This window comes from Anastrepha ludens, chromosome 2 (genome assembly GCF_028408465.1).
Source record: "Anastrepha ludens isolate Willacy chromosome 2, idAnaLude1.1, whole genome shotgun sequence".
NCBI classification, from domain to species: domain Eukaryota; kingdom Metazoa; phylum Arthropoda; class Insecta; order Diptera; family Tephritidae; genus Anastrepha; species Anastrepha ludens.
The window spans coordinates 176796432-176815918 of record NC_071498.1 but is presented as its reverse complement, the minus strand read 5'-3'; the positions used below and the strand labels follow the sequence as shown (position 1 = coordinate 176815918).

Genomic DNA, 19487 nt, shown 5'->3' with positions numbered 1-19487 from the left:
AAAGATTTCAGAACTTTCACTTTCACACATTTTATATGGACTCAAATCTTGTTCCTTCTTATGTAGATTTCCTTTAAGAAGCAGACAGAAGTAGCGAAATTAAATAAATAGCGAAAAAGGCGAATAGTCTTAATTTAGGATGCTGCACCACCGCGAAGCCTCTTTGCGAACAATGTGAAAAGATCCCGCGCATTGACTTGGTAGATAATCTTTGATTAAAACAAAAAATTGTCGTTCTACTTTCACACCAAACATAATTTATTGGCGAAATATGGGTACAACCAAAAAAAAAACCAACTCCCATGCGACCGAAAAATATGAAGCGAAAAGTGAGAGGTACTACTTTATCGCTTCCTCCTGCCTAGGCATATACACCAAGGGCACACAGCCTACGTTCGTAACTGCTGGAAGGCAGAAGGTGATTGATCTCCCCTTTCAAACTCAAAACTGGGGTGCTCATTCAAGAACTGGAGAGTGCTTGCCGAAGACTCGTGGTCAGACCACAGGTACATTGAATTTCAGTGTGGCGAGGAAGCACAAATGCCATTGCCCTCTAGGAACCCTAGAAAAACAGACTGGCAGAAGTTTAGGGGAGCGTGGGACCTTGACGTGAGGCCAACAAGACTTCGGAAAGAACAGGGCACTGAGGCGGCTGTTGAGAAACTCAACGCTGCATTAACTGAATGTTTTGGGTCAGGCTGTCCAATTCGACCTCTCCCTAACCGGACTCCCGTTCTTTGGTGGAATCCAGAGCTCCAGATGCTGAGGCGTGAGTCGAGAAAACTTCTAAACCGGGCCATCAAGACCAGCCTTGCTGAGGACTGGGAGCGATACCGTGATGTCGCCTTCATACCTAAGGTTGGAAAAGATGACTACACCAGCCCCGAAAGCTTTAGATCCATCAGTATGACTTATTTCATGCTGAAAAGTCTCGAATAACTGGTGGAATTGCGCATACATCAGAAGTCGCTGAGGGCTCAGCCTCTGTCGCCATTTCAGCACGTCTATTAAAGTGGAAAATCCTGCGAGTCGGCATTGAAAAACCTTGTTGCTAGGGTAGAGGGAAGAAAATCCCGAGTGCAGTGCAATGGACATAATTGTGTCTGAGTGCTGTACTTGCTAGTTTTCCCGACAAAAAGAAAGAGGTACTACATTTAAAAGCGAATATTTGTCGCTAAGCAGCTGTCGGTACTTCTGCTTTGGCTCATGTCAGCCTCATTATTTAATAGCCGCACCTTTTATGTTATCAGCAGCAAGATTTCTCTTTACACTCCCAAGTTTGGGGCCGTAAGCAAAAGCACTGAATCACAGATGAAACCATTGGCTCCTTTTGCAGTACCACTACTGACGTTGCGCCTTAGTTTGTTAATGAACTCAGCACAGGCAGATCTTAGAGCACTCAGGCATGATTCTTAGCAACACAAATCATGTGTAAATTCCTGGGTCAATTATTTTTGAAATGGAAGTGCCTCGCCCACAAGTGAGTTTTTGCTATTCACAGGTGAGGCAAGTTCTAAAGATAATACGAAGCTAAGCATCAATATCAGTATGCCATCTAGTAAGTACGTCATCAAAAAATATATAGAGGAAGCCTCAAAATTCCTTTCAGAATCAAAAGGTGAAAATTAAACCCTAGAAATTTCCTACTGGTTTAAAAAACTATGCAAAGCGACCACGTTTTGGGTGGCAATTCAAATCTTGCAAAAAATATCGGGAACGATCATTTAGTTCATAACTTGTTTTACATGGTTTCAAAGAAAGAGGCCTAAAGTGTCTTAATGTTCTACAGGTAATTCTAAAATTACAATAAAAAAATATAAAAACTGTTTTTGAATAGAGTTTAGATGTAGCTTTCAATCTCCCACACTTTCTCAAACAATGCACAACAACTATTTACATGTCTCCCTCTCTCTTTCTCTCTCTCTCTCTTTCCAGCTACGGCCTCCTAGGCGCCTCTGGTTGTGGCAAAACCACATTACTCTCATGCATTGTGGGTCGACGGCGTATGGACTCGGGCGAGATTTTCGTGCTCGGCGGTAAACCAGGTACACGTGGCTCCGGCGTACCCGGCAAACGTGTCGGCTACATGCCACAGGAGATCGCCTTGTACGGTGAATTCTCGATACGCGAGACAATGATGTATTTCGGTTGGATATTCGGCATGGGCACCAAGGAGATCATGGAGCGTCTGCAATTCTTATTGAATTTCCTCGATCTGCCATCTGAGAAGCGTTTGGTGAAGAACTTGAGTGGTGGCCAACAGCGACGTGTCTCCTTTGCTGTGGCACTTATGCACGATCCGGAATTGCTGATTTTGGACGAGCCAACAGTGGGCGTGGACCCTCTATTGCGACAGAGTATCTGGAATCACTTGGTGCATATCACAAAGGCTGGACAAAAGACAGTAATTATAACGACACATTACATTGAGGAGGCGCGTCAGGCGCATACGGTGCGTATGAGTGATGGTGAAGGGTGTTCAGTTGGGTAGTGAATTATATGTTTGCATTGTTTTGACCGAATTTCAGATTGGCCTTATGCGCTCCGGTCATTTGTTGGCTGAGGAGTCACCCAGCGTTTTGCTGTCAATGTACAAATGTATTAGTCTGGAAGAGGTTTTCCTGAAGTTGTCGCGCATGCAAAGCCAAAAAGGAGAAATCTCGAATGTGAATTTTAGGTGAGTTTAGTGTACTGAACTCGTGGTGAATTTATTATAATTATTATTCAAAGAAAAATGAGAAATATTATTGATAAACGCAACTTTGCATGAAACTTGCCATGAAAAATATTGAGAGAGAAAAACATAAGTCAACACTAAACAGACACACACACATACGCATGAAATTAAAGCCCCAAATTAGTAAGAAAATATCATATTTCAACAAAAACAACAAAAAAAGAAAAAAATTATACACTCGCCGACACCTGAAATGCAAACAGCCGTAACTAACAAAAACGTTTGTTTATAGGAAAGGCAATAAATAAGAATCATTAAACAAAATATTAAAAAAAAAAAAAATAATATAACAACAAAAAAATACAAAATAGGAGAATTGAAAAACATTATAAAATTAAGAGTATTTATTATAATAAAAAAAAATATTTAAAATAAAAATAGGAAAAGTGAAAAATATTATAAAATGAAGAGTATTTATAAAAAAGAAATACGTGTAGCGTAGTGGACATAAAAGAAGTGAAACTTTCAAGGCAGACAAATAAATAGGGAGAGACCCGAGAGAGAATGAGAGAGAGAGAGAGAAAGAATATGTATCTAAATAAATGCACAACATTTGCAGAGAATACAAATAGACAAATTTTACAAAAAACGGAGAAGGGTCGACCGGTGTAGGTAAACGCCGGGCAGTAACTATGGCAACAACGCTACTCCAACACTACTCCAGACATTTATCACCCGCACAAATGCAGCGATTCCAGGACCTCAGCAACGGCACAAATTACCGTAAGGCAATAGCAATAAATCTGACGCCGGAATGGACAGCACTTTATAGTATGCAGAAGCAGTAGCCAGGAAGTTGAAATAAACGTCAAAAAGTAGGCACCAAAAAAAAAACGCCCAAATAATTGGGACCAAAAACCCCACCAAACAGTAGGCACCAAGGAAATATAACGCCAAAAAGTAGGCTCCAAAAATATATTTCCTACAAGTTTGTACCAACAAACAAGCGCAAAAAAGTAGGCAGTGTTATTTCTCACTAGAAATTAGCAACCACAAAGAAAAACTCAGTAAAAATATCCTTAAGTGTATCTAAGATATATATAAGGTATAGCTCTCTCTCTCCTTTTCCTCTACATTATATCTGTTTTTTGTCTCTCGCGGAACAAAAATGCCCAAAACGTTGCATGGCCTTGAAATTTTACTTTCCATTCTCGCTAGTCCATCGACGCCTAAGAAGTTTCACTTCAAAAATTTAAAACTTTTTCTAATATTATAATTCGATGAAATGCATCATAAGCAATAAAAATGTGAATTTTAAATTTTTTATTAGTAACGGTTTTTGCATTTCGGCCTGCCGATAATTTTGTTTACATCTTTGTACTATGTACCTCATTTCATATATTACATATAAATAATATTTTGTATTTGCGTGTGTTTGTAGTTGTTGTTGCTAATCATCATAAAACCATCGAATATTAATACATTTTTCCGATTTGTTTCATTTTTATTTTCCTTATTTTTTCACATATTTTATGCATAATTACAACTCACCCTGCATTCGTGCCATTCGCAATCCTCGCTGTTGTTGTGTTCCTCAATGCGTTTATCTAATTGGTTCACACAACACTGCGTGCCTGCGTACAACACATACACATGTACTCGTACTCGTATTCGTACTCGCACTCGTATTCGTATTCGTATTCGTATTTTGTGACTCATCGCTCGGCCTTCACGTACTGGTACTGGTTGGTGATCATTTTGTTCATGCGGTTTGAAATGAATTCTATCCCTATGGTGGTTGTTGTTGTTGCTTATGAAAAATGATCGCGTTCAAATTTTGACTAACAGTAATAATATTTCATTACATGCCATGGCATTCGGCAGTAAAATGGATAAACCCAGCTCGAGTCAAGAAGGTGGCGTCGTCGGACTGAATTTCCATCAAAGCAAAGAAGTGCTGATCACCGAAACAAATGGATCCGTATTTACGGTTTGTTTAAATCCAATAAATTTAATTTTTTCATCTTTCTCATTATGATAACTGCAAATGTTTATAATTATTATCGTAAGTATGTATTTAAGGTAAGAACTTTGAAAAAAATGTGAGGGGTAAAAATAAGCGAGACCTAAATTAGAAGCTACTGTACAGCCTTAAATATTTTTTTAAAAACAAACAAACTCCTTTCCAGACATTAAATTTTATAATGAATTTTAGTTGGCTTAAATAAGAACTAATTTGCCATAAAGTCTTCAGAGTCGCCAAAGTCAATTACGCCAAAAATACCTACGAGGTGTGATAAGTAGAGGGTATCTCTCTCGTTACTTGTGGCGCAAGTAACCAGGTTTGGCCAATCCACTGTGATAAAAAACAAAATTGGGTAAGTGGCAGCCGAATTCTGCTCGCTAATTTCACACCAGGGACGATAGATTTACAAGGTTTGCTCTTTAACTATGGTGAAAAAGAAAATTGTGAGGAGAACTTCTGCTGCACCAAGCATGATAAAATACATGGTTGCGCCTTCGGAATTCGCCATGTCGTCAGAGCCCATGAATAAACAAACTAAAGGAAGAGGAATTACTTGTTTGTGAAGGGAAAGAGTAGGCGAAAGCAATACAAGCAACAAACCAACCTATGGTACTCAATTCGCCCTGGGCTGTCACGTCACTTGAGAGATTCGGCAGCCGATTTCTGCCCGCTCATTTCATTTCACACGTATTCACACAGTCGCCCAAGCAGTCGTTGTTCAGATAGCAACGAAGCAACATGAACGAAGGCTGTGTTGATTTTTTTCGTTATAATCTACACGATCCCAGTTTTTGGGATACAAAACGCTGCTACGGCCCTGGTGACGTCAGCCAATCCGCTGGTTCTCTCAAAATCGCCAATAGCTGGTTAACGGTCTGATCTTGGCCACATCTTCTGAATTCTTTCACCGTGCCTGAGGCGCATATTTCACCTAAATTTGGTCTACCTAGAAGTTAATACGGGAGGAGGAAGTATTTATAAGATTTCTTCTTCTTGATTGGCGCGATAAGCACTTGCGCGATTTTGACAAAGCGCGCCAGTCTTATCTTCTCACAGATTCTCACATTAGGGCGGAATAAGAGCTTGAGAACTTGAAATGATAAAAGAAAACAGAAATATTTTTGGATTGATTTTCTTTTATTATGATCTAGTAGGTCAATTCTTGCACAAGCTGTATTTTATAGGCACGACATTTCGGCGCCTTCTTCGCTCTATGAACGTCGCAAACAGATTTACTTTGCAGATTTACTAAGTAAATTTCTGTAATTTAGAAAGGTTGTTCTGGCGTTAAACAATTCATGATGGCTTACCAAACCTCACCAAATATAATATAAAGGGTTTTCCAATAACAGGTGTTATTTAAATATACAAAAGGCTATCGAGAGATGATTAACGACTTTTTATGGCCGGAATTGGATGGTATTGATCTGGACAACGTTTGTTTTCAACAAGACGGCGCTACGTGCCACACAAGCAACAAAACCATTGATCTTTTACGGAAAAGTTTCCGGGCCGTGTTATCTCTCGAAGAGGTGATCACAATTGGCCACCGAAATTTTGTGATTTAACACCTTGTGACTTTTTTCTTTGGGGCCACGTGAAAGAGAAGGTCTACGCCAACAACCCACGGTCGATTCAAGACCTCAAAAATGGAATTCGTGAGGTTATCGTCGACTTAGGGCAGCCACTTTGCAATTCGGTTATGGAAAATTTCATGAAAAGGATATTGTCCTGTAAGCGCGGTCGTGGTGGTCATTTGCCTGATGTTATTTTCCACTATTAACCGCATATCTTCCTCTTTATAATGAAATAAACATCCGTTCATTTATATTAAAAAATACCATTTTTCTTTGAATACCAAAATAACACCTCTCATTGGAAACCCCTTTATAATTGGCGCTTACACCCATTTTGGGTATTTTAGCTCGTTCTCCTATTTGTGGCGTGCGTCTTGATATTGCTCCACAAATGGAGGGACCTACAGTTTCAAACCGACTCCGAACGGCAGATATTTTTTTATGAGGAGCTTTTTCATGGTAGAAATGTACTCGGCGGTTCGTCATTGCCTGCCGCGGAGCGACTGCTATTCGAAACAACTTTTTTTATCATTTTAGTATTTCATGTACGGAGATTCGAACCTACGCACCTCCAAATGGTAGTCACGCACCAATCATTCGACCATAGCGGCTGCCAAAGTTACTCTCACAATTTTGTTTCGGATGGACAAACCTTATATTCTATCATTCGTCGGCTCTGTAGCGGAATGCGCTTCCTTCTGTAATCTGTCAACTGTGATTCTCTGCCACTTGGACTCCCCTGCTACCGATGAACCCAGTTTTCGGTATCTTTTAAAACTTTTATGTCTTTATTTCGCTAGTAGCTCAACTTGTGGCCTTGCCTCAGAGATTAAACGCACAGTGTCGCAGCTGATCCAAATTCATCACGAGTTCTATAAGTTGGTCAAACTGATTTTTAATTTGCACAATAAATTTGAAGGATTCACACAAGGTTGGGCATAGTGCATTAAATAATTAACGCGGATGGTTAAACACTGAAAAACTGAAGATTTAGGGATAATGAAATCCTTGTTTTAATTACCACAAATTTTTTAGTAGATATCTTTTTAGTGATACTGAAAAATGCCCAACTCTGGATTCACATTCACATTCGTGACAGCAGAGAAGTTCTCTAAATGCTTTTCAAACTTTTTCCGGAAACTGCTTCTGAAAGAGTGACGTCAGCCTAAAATTACCAATATAAGAGTTGCAAGATGGTACACTACTACTGAAAATCCCGTTACTTGTTGGAGCTCATCGAAAGATCATAATTTTTATAAGAAAATACAGAAAAGAGTGTGGATGACTTTGAATGAGTATGAGTAGTCTCATTTTGATTTTCCCCCTACTGAAACGGCGTTTAAAAAAATGTGTAGAATGTTTTTTTTTTGTAATAGAACAGTGGTTTTAATATAACTAATTCCATAGTAATGCCAAAAAATTAACTCACCTCATTTCCTTTTTTATAAAATATTACGAAAAACACAAAAACACAACCACTATTTTTGCACACACAGTTGAACCAGGAGCCCTACGATCCGCCCCCCATGAAACGCAATAGTCCCAAAGATGAGGAAAGCTGCCAAGATTGCTGTGCGAATTTGTGCAAGGTGCGTAATACTCAAACGATCCTAATCGTTTCAATAAACCACTAAACATTCAACCAAAAATAAGCCTTTCAATCGCAAACTTTCCATACTCTCTCTTTAGGTCACAACTAAGGGCAAAATGAAGGCATTGCTGACCAAAAACTTCCTACGCATGTGGCGTAACGTCGGTGTGATGCTGTTCATTTTCGCGCTGCCCGTAATGCAGGTGATACTCTTCTGTTTGGCAATTGGACGTGACCCGACCGGTTTGAATTTGGCGATCGTCAACAGTGAAATGAACAATACAGTGAGTGCAAATTTTGATGACACATTATTTTTATATTTTTTTTAATTTTCTTAAACACTTTTCCATGCCTTTCCTCCGCATCTTAGAATATCTGCTATTGGGAGGATTCTTGCCATTTCACGAATCTCGGTTGCCGGTATTTGAGCCATCTGAATGACACTATGGATAAGACGTACTACACCGATCTGGAGGTTGCTAAAAATGAGGTGCGGCAGGGCAGAGCTTGGGGTGTGCTCTACATAACGGAGAACTTCACAGACGCATTTGTGGCACGTGTGGCATTGGGTAATGACCGGAAACTTATTTTCCTCACATGAATTTCTATTAATTTTTTTTATTCCTTTTGCGCATTTTTAAGGACGTGATGCTGATGATGAGACTATTGAACAATCGGAAATTAAAGTTTGGCTGGATATGTCCAATCAGCAAATCGGTATTATGCTGAATCGTGACATACAACTGGCCTACCGCGACTTTGCCATGTCATTGTTGGATCAATGCGGCAATAATCCCAAACTCGGCGATGTGCCAATTCAATTTAGAGAACCCATTTACGGCACAATGAATCCATCATTCACAGATTTCGTCGCCCCAGGTGTGATATTGACGTAAGTAATGGCAGGGAGACTTCTGGCATGGAAGTGAAAAGTACTTCTATGTTTTTTGGTGCTAACAAATACATATAAATTTATTGTTAAATTGCGCTGATGAAGTTTTTTAATTTTTATTGTTCATTTTTTTTTTAATTTTTTATTTATATTTTTTATTCTTATTTTTAATTATATTTTTAATTCCATTTTTTATTTTTGTTTCTCATTTTTATTTCTTATTTTCCTTATTCTTATTTCTTTTTTAGAATTGTTTTCTTCTTGGCTGTGGCATTGACGTCATCCGCTTTAATCATCGAACGCACTGAGGTGAGTATTACCAAAATGGGTTGTGCAGTATTTGCGATCAGGAAACTGCAATACAAATTTATTTATTTCAATTATTTACTATTGACGCAAATTTTAATTCATAAAAATGACAGTAAATTTCTGAATTTCCCGATGGAAGTATACATTTGATTCTGTTGGCCAGTGAATGAGTTAAGTATCTTTAGTAAACTTTTATTCGGTAATTGTTAGGTATGAATGCCATATCTCAATCATAATATATAGTATACACCGACGTATAGGGCGGTTCAATATGTTTTATTGGAAAGAGTAAATGTTACCACTTTTCCTGTATTAAAACGTTTTTACTTCTATACATGTGGCTACATTGGTTGGTATCTAAGCGAAATGGCTGTATGGGGCAAACCAACTTCATAATTTGCCTCCTAAAATAGCTGCATAATATTCTCATATTGTAAGGGGTTTTCCAATAAGAGGTGTTATTATCAATGGTTTCGTTGCTTGTGTGGCACGTAGCGTCGTCTTGTTGAAAATAAACGTTGTCCAGATCAATACCATCCAATTCTGGCCATAAAAAATTGTTAATCATCTCTCGATAGCGCAATCCATTCACCTTAACTGTTGCTCCAGCTTCATTTTCGAAAAAGTAAGGTCCAATGACTCCGCTGGACCATAAACCGCACCAAACAGTCACACGTTGAGGATAGAGAGGCTTATAAACAATAACTCTTGGATTTTCTGAGCCCCAGATCCGACAATTTTGCTTGTTGACGTAGCCACCGAGGTGGCTCACACGTTGAGGATAGAGAGGCTTATAAACAATAACTCTTGGATTTTCTGAGCCCCAGATCCGACAATTTTGCTTGTTGACGTAGCCACCGAGGTGGAAATGGGCCTCATCACTCAAGATGATTTTTCGATTGCGGATCATTTCCATAACGACCTAATCACCAAAGACACGACGTTTTTGATGATCGTCCGGCTTGAGTTCTGGTGTTAACTGGACCTTATAAGCCTTAAGACCCAAATTTGTATGCAAAATACGGTGTAATGACTTTTGTGGAATGCCTAATTCCAAAGAACGACGAGAAATGGACAAATGGACAAACCAGGGTTTTCTTCAACACTTTCGGCTACAACAGCAATATTTTCGGCTGTTCTTGAGCGACTTGCACGGCTTTTATTCTTCACATTGCTAACTTGTCCCAACAGCTCGAATTTGTTCACCAATTTCTGTATTGCAGTCCGACAAGATGCTTCACGATGACCCAAAAAATGTTCGAGTTTTACCGTATCTGCGAAATTTTCACCATTTTTATAGTGAATTTTAATAATTTCAGTGCATTTTAAGCGTGCATCGTTCCATTTTTACTAATGGCGTAGTTTCTACTTGTCAAATATCGAAAAATGACAGCTTCAAAAGTGACATCTACCCAAATAGCGGGCTATTCAAAATAACCCCTGTTATTGGAAAACCCTTTATTTAGATGTGTTCATAAATTATTTTGTATTTTGACTCAAAGTCTCTTTACGTTTGAGCGTTGCCTGAAATTTGAGTTTCTTGAAGGTAATAGTTGCAAGGGACAAATGCTTTCGTTAAGATTAAATGAAATTTCACAACTTACAAGTTTCCCTAAGCTAAGTTTCCATTAGCAAATTAAATCGAGAGTTCCAGTTCGAACTTTGTAAACTTTCTGTCAATGTTATGAGAAGTGTGAAGCTTCGAATTTAAAATATCAAAATAGACTGGCTGAACCGAAGCTTACTCCACGCAATAAAGCAGCTTGACTTGAATTCGCCAATAATCATTAGTTCTGGGATGATGAGTGGCATTTCATAATTTTTAGCGATAAAAAAAGTAAATCTCGATGGATCTGATAGTTACCAGAAGTATTGGAGAGATATTTGCGAGCCTCGACAAACGCGTCACTCCCGAAACTTCCACGGTGGTTCTCTTGACTCCGTGGCAAGACCCCAATTTGTTTTATTTCTGCTAGAGTATTCTTAGAGCATGTTTATTAATCTTATGTTCCTTAAAAGAGCTAATCAAGAGTCACTCGTAAATTCGATGCAACGACGACTAGTATCAGTTACAATAAATGACGGAGGGCATACGTGCTATTAAGGCCCTGTTCAGCACCCGCATCTGGCCAAACTCTTTTGACTTTGAACGTGAATTTAACATATTTTTATTATAGCTAACGACTTGAGCTTCCTGAGTTCTGAGGTAGCGCCCTAAATTTAAATTTCTACTGATTTATGGATATAACCTTTTAAAAAGAGTCCTCGAACAGGACGAAAAAAGCCAGACCCAGGAGCCCAGCCGAAGGTTGTAAAAAAGGTGTCCAATGTTGGGTTAATATTATATCGTTTTTTAAGATTTAATTCAATATTAAATTTTACTCCTTTTACTCCCTTGAAATCTCGATTGCCAAACATAGCGCTCTAAAGATCAATTGTTTGTTTGTTGTGTGACATGGACGGCATTCTGCGGAAACTAAAGGTGTAAAACTTTGAGCTCAATTGAAACCCACTAAAATCGCTGGTTTTTAGCAGTAGTTTCGAGAAAACAAAGACTTAAGCTGCTCCCATTTCATACTCCGGGCTCTTAAGCATTTATCTTTACCCGAATTGGCTAGTTCATATGTGATTTCGCGGAATTCGTGATTTCAGGATTTTCATAATACGTACCAAACCGTCACTCTCTGAGGATGAATTGGCTTCTCGATAATCCCCAGAACAATAAAGTACGCCAAATTGCTCTGTAAACATAACCGAAGGGTTGAAAATATCTCTCGACGACTAGGTTTCCGGGTCACGATGTGCAGAAAACAAAGGTGGTACTCAACTCTTACCTTTTTCCACTCTTGTGATGTCGCTCTTGTGTAATTTCTTCTTCTCCTTCTTGCATTCTTGTTCGCATTGTAGCATTTCTCTCAGGCAACTGTATCAGTGCGACGTCGCTCCTCTCTGACGAACGCAATTTTGTATTCTATCATTATTGTTTTCGGTGCGATGAATGTAATTCGACTTTCTCTCACTTCCACATCGATAAACGAAATTCTCATCAGATCGGAGCAAATTACGATGGAATACAAGATTACACAGATTGAAGTGTACTTTTGAGTATAATTTTGTTGTCACGTAGTTGAGCTGTGAGAGCTCGCTCAAAACAGCGATAACAACAACCAATCGTTAGGTTAGTCTTAAGTAAATATGGAAAATAAATGAGAAGGTAATAGAAGGAGAAAAGGCACAAATAAAGAAAAAAATATATACCAGTCTAACGGTTAGACGCGATAGAAGTGAAACCTTCCGTAAAAGAGAATGAGAGGAAAGCAACATTAGGAGCGGGATAATTATAGGTTCATTATAATATTGCTATAAAGTTCATATTTTATTTTTTTCATTTTATTATTGTTCATCCTCAATGTTTTCAATTTCAACAAATGATACGAGTGGCTTATGATAGCTAAAAATGATACAAATGCTTTGGTTTCGATGTTGTCAACATACCTTTGAAATACCGCGTCAATTGTTGTTTTTGATCGTGTTGTCGATTCAGTGCGATTGTTACACATTTTTAAATTGAATGTTGTATTGAGAAAGTCAATTAAAGGAACCGCTGTGTCCAATGCAAAATTTACGTTAAAATCGCCACTTAAAATCATTGGAACTTTATCATAATCTTTTCCAAGTATCCGCGATACTTCTGGTGTATACTTTATTAAATTTTCGTGAATGAATTCCGTGATGCTATTTATTGATTGATTCAGTGAAATATAAATTGCCACAATTAAAACTGTTTTTCCATTGCTCAATCTGGTTTCGCATGCACATATTTCTCCCACTTTAGAGAGCTGAACAGACAGTGATTCTAGTTGCTGTGCATTCAGATCTATCTGTGGAGTTACAATACGAGCAGCGTCATTTTGATTGTGATATATTGCAACACCGCCTGCGATTGCGGTAAATATTTAAAAATGAAAATATTTACGAATATAAAAATACGGACGCGGTTGCTATTATGAGCGTCGTAACGCGTATATTACACAGACGTACCAACATACACACAAACATTCGTAGGACGCTTGGTTTGAATTTTTTATACATATGTATGTATGCTATACTATGGCCTAGCCTATGTACGTACATACATATTTGTGTTCTGAACTTCCAGCAAAACAATGCTTATTAATATACACATATGCATCTACATACAACCGCACACACAGGCCACTCACTTTATTCCTGTAAATGCGTATGTCGTCCAAAGCTAAAATTCTATGCCTAGCGACTACAAGAACAAAATGCATTAATAGGCGCAGGCGTAGCGGCCATCATCCTAGTTGCCATAGCGCTGAACAGTCGCGGCGGCGCCGAACAGTTTCAACTATTGTACTGTGCAACAAAAACTCATCATCAAAAAATTGATTTATAAATTCGAGCTCATAGTTCTAAGAGCAAGTACTTTCATTCATAAAACGAGCCGCCCATATGCTAATTTTCTCGACAATTCGAAAATAGTCAATATTGGAATATTTCGCGTAGAATTATTTGCCAATATTCAATTTTTGTCAAGTCGAGTGCTCGCGGCTCCGTAAATATGTTTGCACCCATATATGTATGTAAATATATGTTTCTAAATGCTCGACAACCGCAGCTGCCTGTTCAAGGTTACTGTACATTAGGCCGGGTCGATTTGTGGGAAGGCAAAAAAATCGCCCATTGCTCTGTGAAAATCATATTCTAGGGATCAGAATAAGAAATTTTGCCGAAGGAACCATACCTCTAAAACGATTTCTGATGTCCCCCAATATGGGTCGAACTTTTTAGTTTCTTTTCTATAACTCACATTCATTCATTTACATATGTTCTGACTAAATAAATTTCTTAAGAGAAAAAATAGATAATATTATAAATAAATAAAAATAAAGAAAAAACATAGCCATTTAGCTGATTTTTTCATGTAAAGGCCAAAAATGGTGATATTTTGAAATTGGGGGACATCAGAATTCGTTTTAGAGGTATGGTTCCTTCGGCAAAGTTTCTTATTTTGATCCCTGGAATACGATTTTCATAGAGCAATGAGCGATTTTTAAATCGACCCGCCCTACTGTACATGCAATGCTGTGCCCATGAATGTGCGCTGTGCCTATGAATGCGCGCTGGATTTCTTGAGAAATTTTACCGTATGTTTTGCTGTGGCGAGGCACATATGTACATACACACAACATATATACATATATCCGCATATATACATACATATATAAATTCACAAATTTAAATTTGCTTATGCCATCCTTCTGTGTGCCTGGTAATGAAGCATTTTCTATACATACATATATATACGTATATCTTTTTTCTTCTTCTTTTTGGTGTCGCTTTTTCGTTTCATCGAGTCTCAAATCACTCCCAACGATTCTAAAGAAGTTTTCACTTCAAAAATGTAAATAAAACTCTAAAATTACATCAACTCAAAAACTAAAGCCTATTTATGTTTCCACCAAGAGTTAAATTGCGACTAAGAGCTCTGTTTGTTTTTGATATATCAAGCTGTTACAGCTACAGAGTTAATGGTTTTTAACACGATGGAGAGAAAAAAGTGGCGTCGACCGTGAATCCGCTACTTTGCTCTCAGCGAATTTGGCAGTGTCGCTCTCACTTTTGCAATGTATTCGTGAACTGTTTGTGTAATTCCTTCTTCTTCTTCTTGCATTCTCGTTCGCATTACCACATCTCTCTCATGCAATTTCTCTAAACTAATGGTGTCAAATTCACTGAAAGCTGAGCAGCGATACCGCGATATGCGCAACCTGCTCTATTCTTTCGTCCGTTAGTATTATCTGCTACGACATCAGGAGCTGTAGCCGCTTCAGTTCTTCATTTCCAAAAGTTATTTGCTTTAAATGCACAATTTGGCCAAGGCAGCACTCACTTTGGAAATAAATTTGCAGTACTTTCCCAACTTTGAACTAACTGACTGACTAATAGGGGAGTGCAGGAAAGTGTTGCCAATGCTAAAACAATCTATGATTCGAAAATATACTTTCATTCGGGTCACTCTACAACTCCATTTGTTTATATACCTACACACCCATAAAATAATTCTTCTCTCTCTCCATTTCAGGGCCTACTCGATCGCTCTTGGGTTGCTGGCGTTACACCCGGTGAAATTCTCTTCTCGCACGTCATCACCCAATTTGTAGTTATGTGCGGCCAAACAACACTTGTACTCATCTTCATGCTGGTCGTTTTCGGTGTTACAAATAATGGCGATCTCTTCTGGGTTGTCGTCTTGACTCTCTTGCAGGGTCTTTGTGGCATGTGCTTCGGCTTCCTCATCTCATCCGTCTGTGAGTTGGAACGTAACGCCATACAACTGGCGTTGGGCTCATTCTATCCTACGCTACTGTTATCTGGTGTGATTTGGCCCATTGAGGGCATGCCCATCGTGCTGCGGTAAGCGAAAGAAAATACATACAAATATAAACAGCGAATGCTAATATCTGTCTCTCTCTCTCTTCGCTTTGTTTGCAGATACATTTCGCTTTGCCTGCCCCTGACACTCGCTACCACTTCGCTGCGCTCGATATTGACGCGCGGTTGGGCAATCACAGAAAAAGCTGTGTACTCTGGCTTCCTGAGTACGTTGGCGTGGATCTTTGGTTTCCTGATACTGACGCTGTTGGTGCTACGAGCGAAGCGGGGATAATAAATATGCTTTGCCGCAGGGACAACAAATTAAATTAATTTTTTTTTTATTTTAACTTACGATACTAGAAACTGTACAGAAATCAGAAATGTAAAGAAGAAGCATTGGCTTAATAAAAGCCTACCTGTAAATGGTTAGCAGATACAGTGCATAAGACCTTATCCAAAGTATGTATGTATGTGGGCGTGTTCGAGAAATGCCCCAACAAATTTTAGCTGAGCTTTAGTAGTAGAGAGTATACATATAAAGCAAAAACAAAAAGAAAAGAAAAAGAATAAGAAAAACAAAAACAAATGTTTAAGGTGTCTTGTCCTAATTTTAGCATTAATTCATATTTAGTACATATTTTTTATTTTCCACAACGCGCAACTTCATCTGCTTACAGAAGGGTATTAAATTTCCATAAACAGAATATCTACTATCGAAAGATATAAATACCTATGATTTTCAATTCACGCGCTCCGACTTTAAATGAGACTTAGCACTAAAATAAACCAAGCATTCCCCAAAGCCCGTTTATATTTCCACTAAAACCAAGAGTGGTGTTAGTTGTTGTTTTAATAAGCGTTTCCACCGCTATAGAGTTAACGCAACCAATTGATTTTTAACGCGATGGAGAGAGTCATAAGGAGGAGCCGATCTTGGTGCTGCTACTTTGCTCTCAGCAAATTTGGCAGCATCGGTGTGTGTGTGTGATGGCTCACTTGTGTCATTTATTCGACAGCTGTAACTTCGAGTTCTGCTTGCATTCTTTTTCGCATTTTCACATCTCGCTCATGCAACTGCACCAATGTGACTATATGCACTCTCTGATGGGCGCAATCATATTTTTATCTTGTGTGAATTTTTTTTTGCAGCGCTGGTTTACTGATAACAGAAATGTATGTAACAGAGAACTGAGAGTGAAGAGAACTATCTGCGAATATTACAGAAAATATATAAGTATATAAAGGAAACGAGTGATTTTCTACAGAATAACTCTTTCTCAAACAACTTTATTAATGATTTCTCTCCTGTTTGCATAATTGCGGATCTGACTGCGGCTGAAGTTATATTGTAACATTTTTTAACATTTGAAAAACGACTCTCACTGTTAACATACCATTTTCTGTTAGGGTAGCTAAATTGCGTTAACTCCGCTCTGTAAGCGATTTTCACACAACAATAATTTCACAGAAATTAGCGCCAGCCCAATTGAACTGCCATTCAAGGTTCGATGGAAATATAGTAGTTTGCAACTCTTCAAAGGAGTTATAGGTCAATCAAAATTTTATAAATTTATATTTTCTACATTTTTGATTCAAGCAATGTCAAACGTCAATCGAATTGATTCGCTGGCGCTAACACGTAACAAAAAAGTCTCCAATAAGTCTCAAAATCTCTTTATCCCTCCTCTAAGCAAAGTTCACTCAATTTTTTATATTCATAATTTTTTGCTTTTCATAGCGATACGCTGTGCTGCACACACGATCATACGTTACTTGGATATGACATACATACATACATAAACCTGCCTATAAAGAATTGTATGTCTGTGTGCGCGCATCATTTCCATTCTTTAGGGTTTTTTTTCGCTATATATGTATTTTTTTTTTTTAATAAATATATTAATATAGTTATCGATTTAGTTTTGATTTAAGGTTTAGGTTGTATTTTTAGTTGTTTTTTTTTTTTTAATTTAAGAAAACTTTAAAATTTCCTTTGTAAATAAGTGTAAACGCAATTCTCAACCAATTAGCTTAAAGGCATTATTGCAACAACAAAATGCAAAAAATGTAACAACAAGAACAAAAATAATATAATACAACAACGAATTAGTCGAAATGTAGTTTTTTCTCTGCATTATGGTGTGTCCGCCCTCTTCCGCTAGTCCAACTCTCTTTTTCTCTCTCTCTCTCTCTCTCTCTTTCTCTTCAACACGCTCTCCACTACATCTGTAACAGAACATCCGTTCATTTTTGGTATTCAAATGTATTTTGGTCACCACCAATCGAGATGTCCAATCGAAATTTTAATTCAATTAAAAACGAACATCGAACTTTTTGCCTTTTTTTATTTACTTCACGAGTAAACTTTTCGCTAACATTATCTAACACGAATGGACTGTGATTATATTAATTTCCTTTAATTTTTGTAAACAAAAATGAGATACATGACATTGTATGAAATGAATATCTAAATACTGTTATTGGTTTTTGCATTCTTTGGCACTTAAACTATACAAATTTTATTTATGTTCACTCTAATGATTACTTTGAATTACCAATATAAATACATGTATAATATATGTATATGTAAAATGTATAGTTCATTTTGTATGTATGTGAAAGTCAAATAAAATAAATTTATATATAATAATTTACGTGTACTGGCTTTCATTCAAATTATATCAAATATTGAGGTTATTTGAGCACTTCATGAGAAAAGGGTTCTCTCTACTTCTGGCAAACAATGATAGAACAGAGGAAGTGAAATTTTGAGAGTAATTTCGCCGTTACGTAATTTCAAATGAGCTGTTAGAGAGAACCAGGGGTGGCTTTTGGTAATTCGATATCGAGCAAAAACGTTAATCGAAGTATCGTTTTTGCTTTCTCTAACAAAAAATTTCGTAGCGTTATATCGAACGTTCGATAGATACAGCTCGACACCACTTTTGCTCTGGTATTTCATTTTCTCAGCTGTTTATTTCTTCAAAATGTAAGTTAAAAGTTTAAATTTTTTTTTTAATTTTAAGTTTTATATAGTTATTTGCATAGGTCTCAACAAACAAACGCTACTCAACTAAAGATAATGGTGGAATATATGGAGAAGCGCGATTCATTAGCTAAAAATAGCTTACAAGTGCAGCTAATGGCCGTTCGAAGAAGAAAGAGTTATGGGATAAGCTAACGGAATTGTTAAATAGTAACGGGCCTCCCATGAAGCCAACAAAAGCATGGCAGAAATGTTAATACAAACTTATATATATGTATATACATAATTAACGCGCATACCCTTTCTGGGTATTTGGCCGAGCTCCTCCTCCTAATTGTGGTGTGCGTCTTGATGTTGTTCCACAAATGGAGGGACCTACTGTTTCAAGCCGGCTCCGAACGGCAGATATTTTTATGAGGAGCTTTCAGAGAAATGTCGAACGGTGTAGATAAACGCCGGACACAAACCTTGGCAACAACACGCACTACTCCGAGCGTTTATCACCCGCACAAACGCAGCGATTCCAGGACCGCAGCAACAGTACAAATTACCGCAAGACAATAACAATAAATCCGACGCCGGGATGGATAGCACTTTATAATACGCACCAGCTCTGGCCAGGAAACAGAAATAAGTGCCAAAAAGTAGGCACAAAAAAAACGCCAAAAAATTGGAACCAAAAAACGCCCCAAACAGTAGGCACCAAGGAAGAATAACGCCAAAAAGTAGGCATCAAAAATATATTTCCTACAAATTTACACCAACAAACAAGCGCCAAAAAGTGGGCAGTGTTGTTTCTCACTAAAAATTAGCAACCACAAGGAAAATAGCCTAAAGTGTATCTAAGATATATATAAGGGATAGCTCTCTCTCTCCTTTTCCTCTACGTTGCATCTTTTTTCTCTCTCGCGGAACGAAAATGCCCAAAACGTTGAATGGCCTTGACATTTTACTCTCCATTCTCGCTCATCCATCGATGCCTAAGAAGTTTCACTTCAAAAACTTTTTTTTTATAAATTTTTCACAC

At 37.9% G+C, this 19487-nt stretch overlaps 1 protein-coding gene across 3 annotated transcripts in view; it reads left to right on the top strand.

Moving 5' to 3' along the window:
* LOC128855917 (ABC transporter G family member 23) overlaps positions 1-17580 on the top strand; it is a 119480-nt gene extending 101900 nt beyond the window's left edge. For 2 of the 3 annotated variants that reach the window (XM_054091161.1, XM_054091160.1), the window contains 10 exons: positions 1936-2452; positions 2529-2677; positions 4526-4667; positions 7777-7869; positions 7970-8155; positions 8242-8440; positions 8514-8763; positions 9012-9072; positions 15182-15513; positions 15592-17580. In XM_054091161.1, the coding sequence (XP_053947136.1) occupies positions 1936-2452; positions 2529-2677; positions 4526-4667; positions 7777-7869; positions 7970-8155; positions 8242-8440; positions 8514-8763; positions 9012-9072; positions 15182-15513; positions 15592-15766 (2104 nt within the window). In that variant the 3' untranslated portion in view covers positions 15767-17580. The remainder of the gene's footprint in view (positions 1-1935; positions 2453-2528; positions 2678-4525; positions 4668-7776; positions 7870-7969; positions 8156-8241; positions 8441-8513; positions 8764-9011; positions 9073-15181; positions 15514-15591) is intronic. The other variant, XM_054091162.1, reaches the window with a different exon arrangement.
* The last annotated feature ends 1907 nt before the right edge of the window (positions 17581-19487 follow it).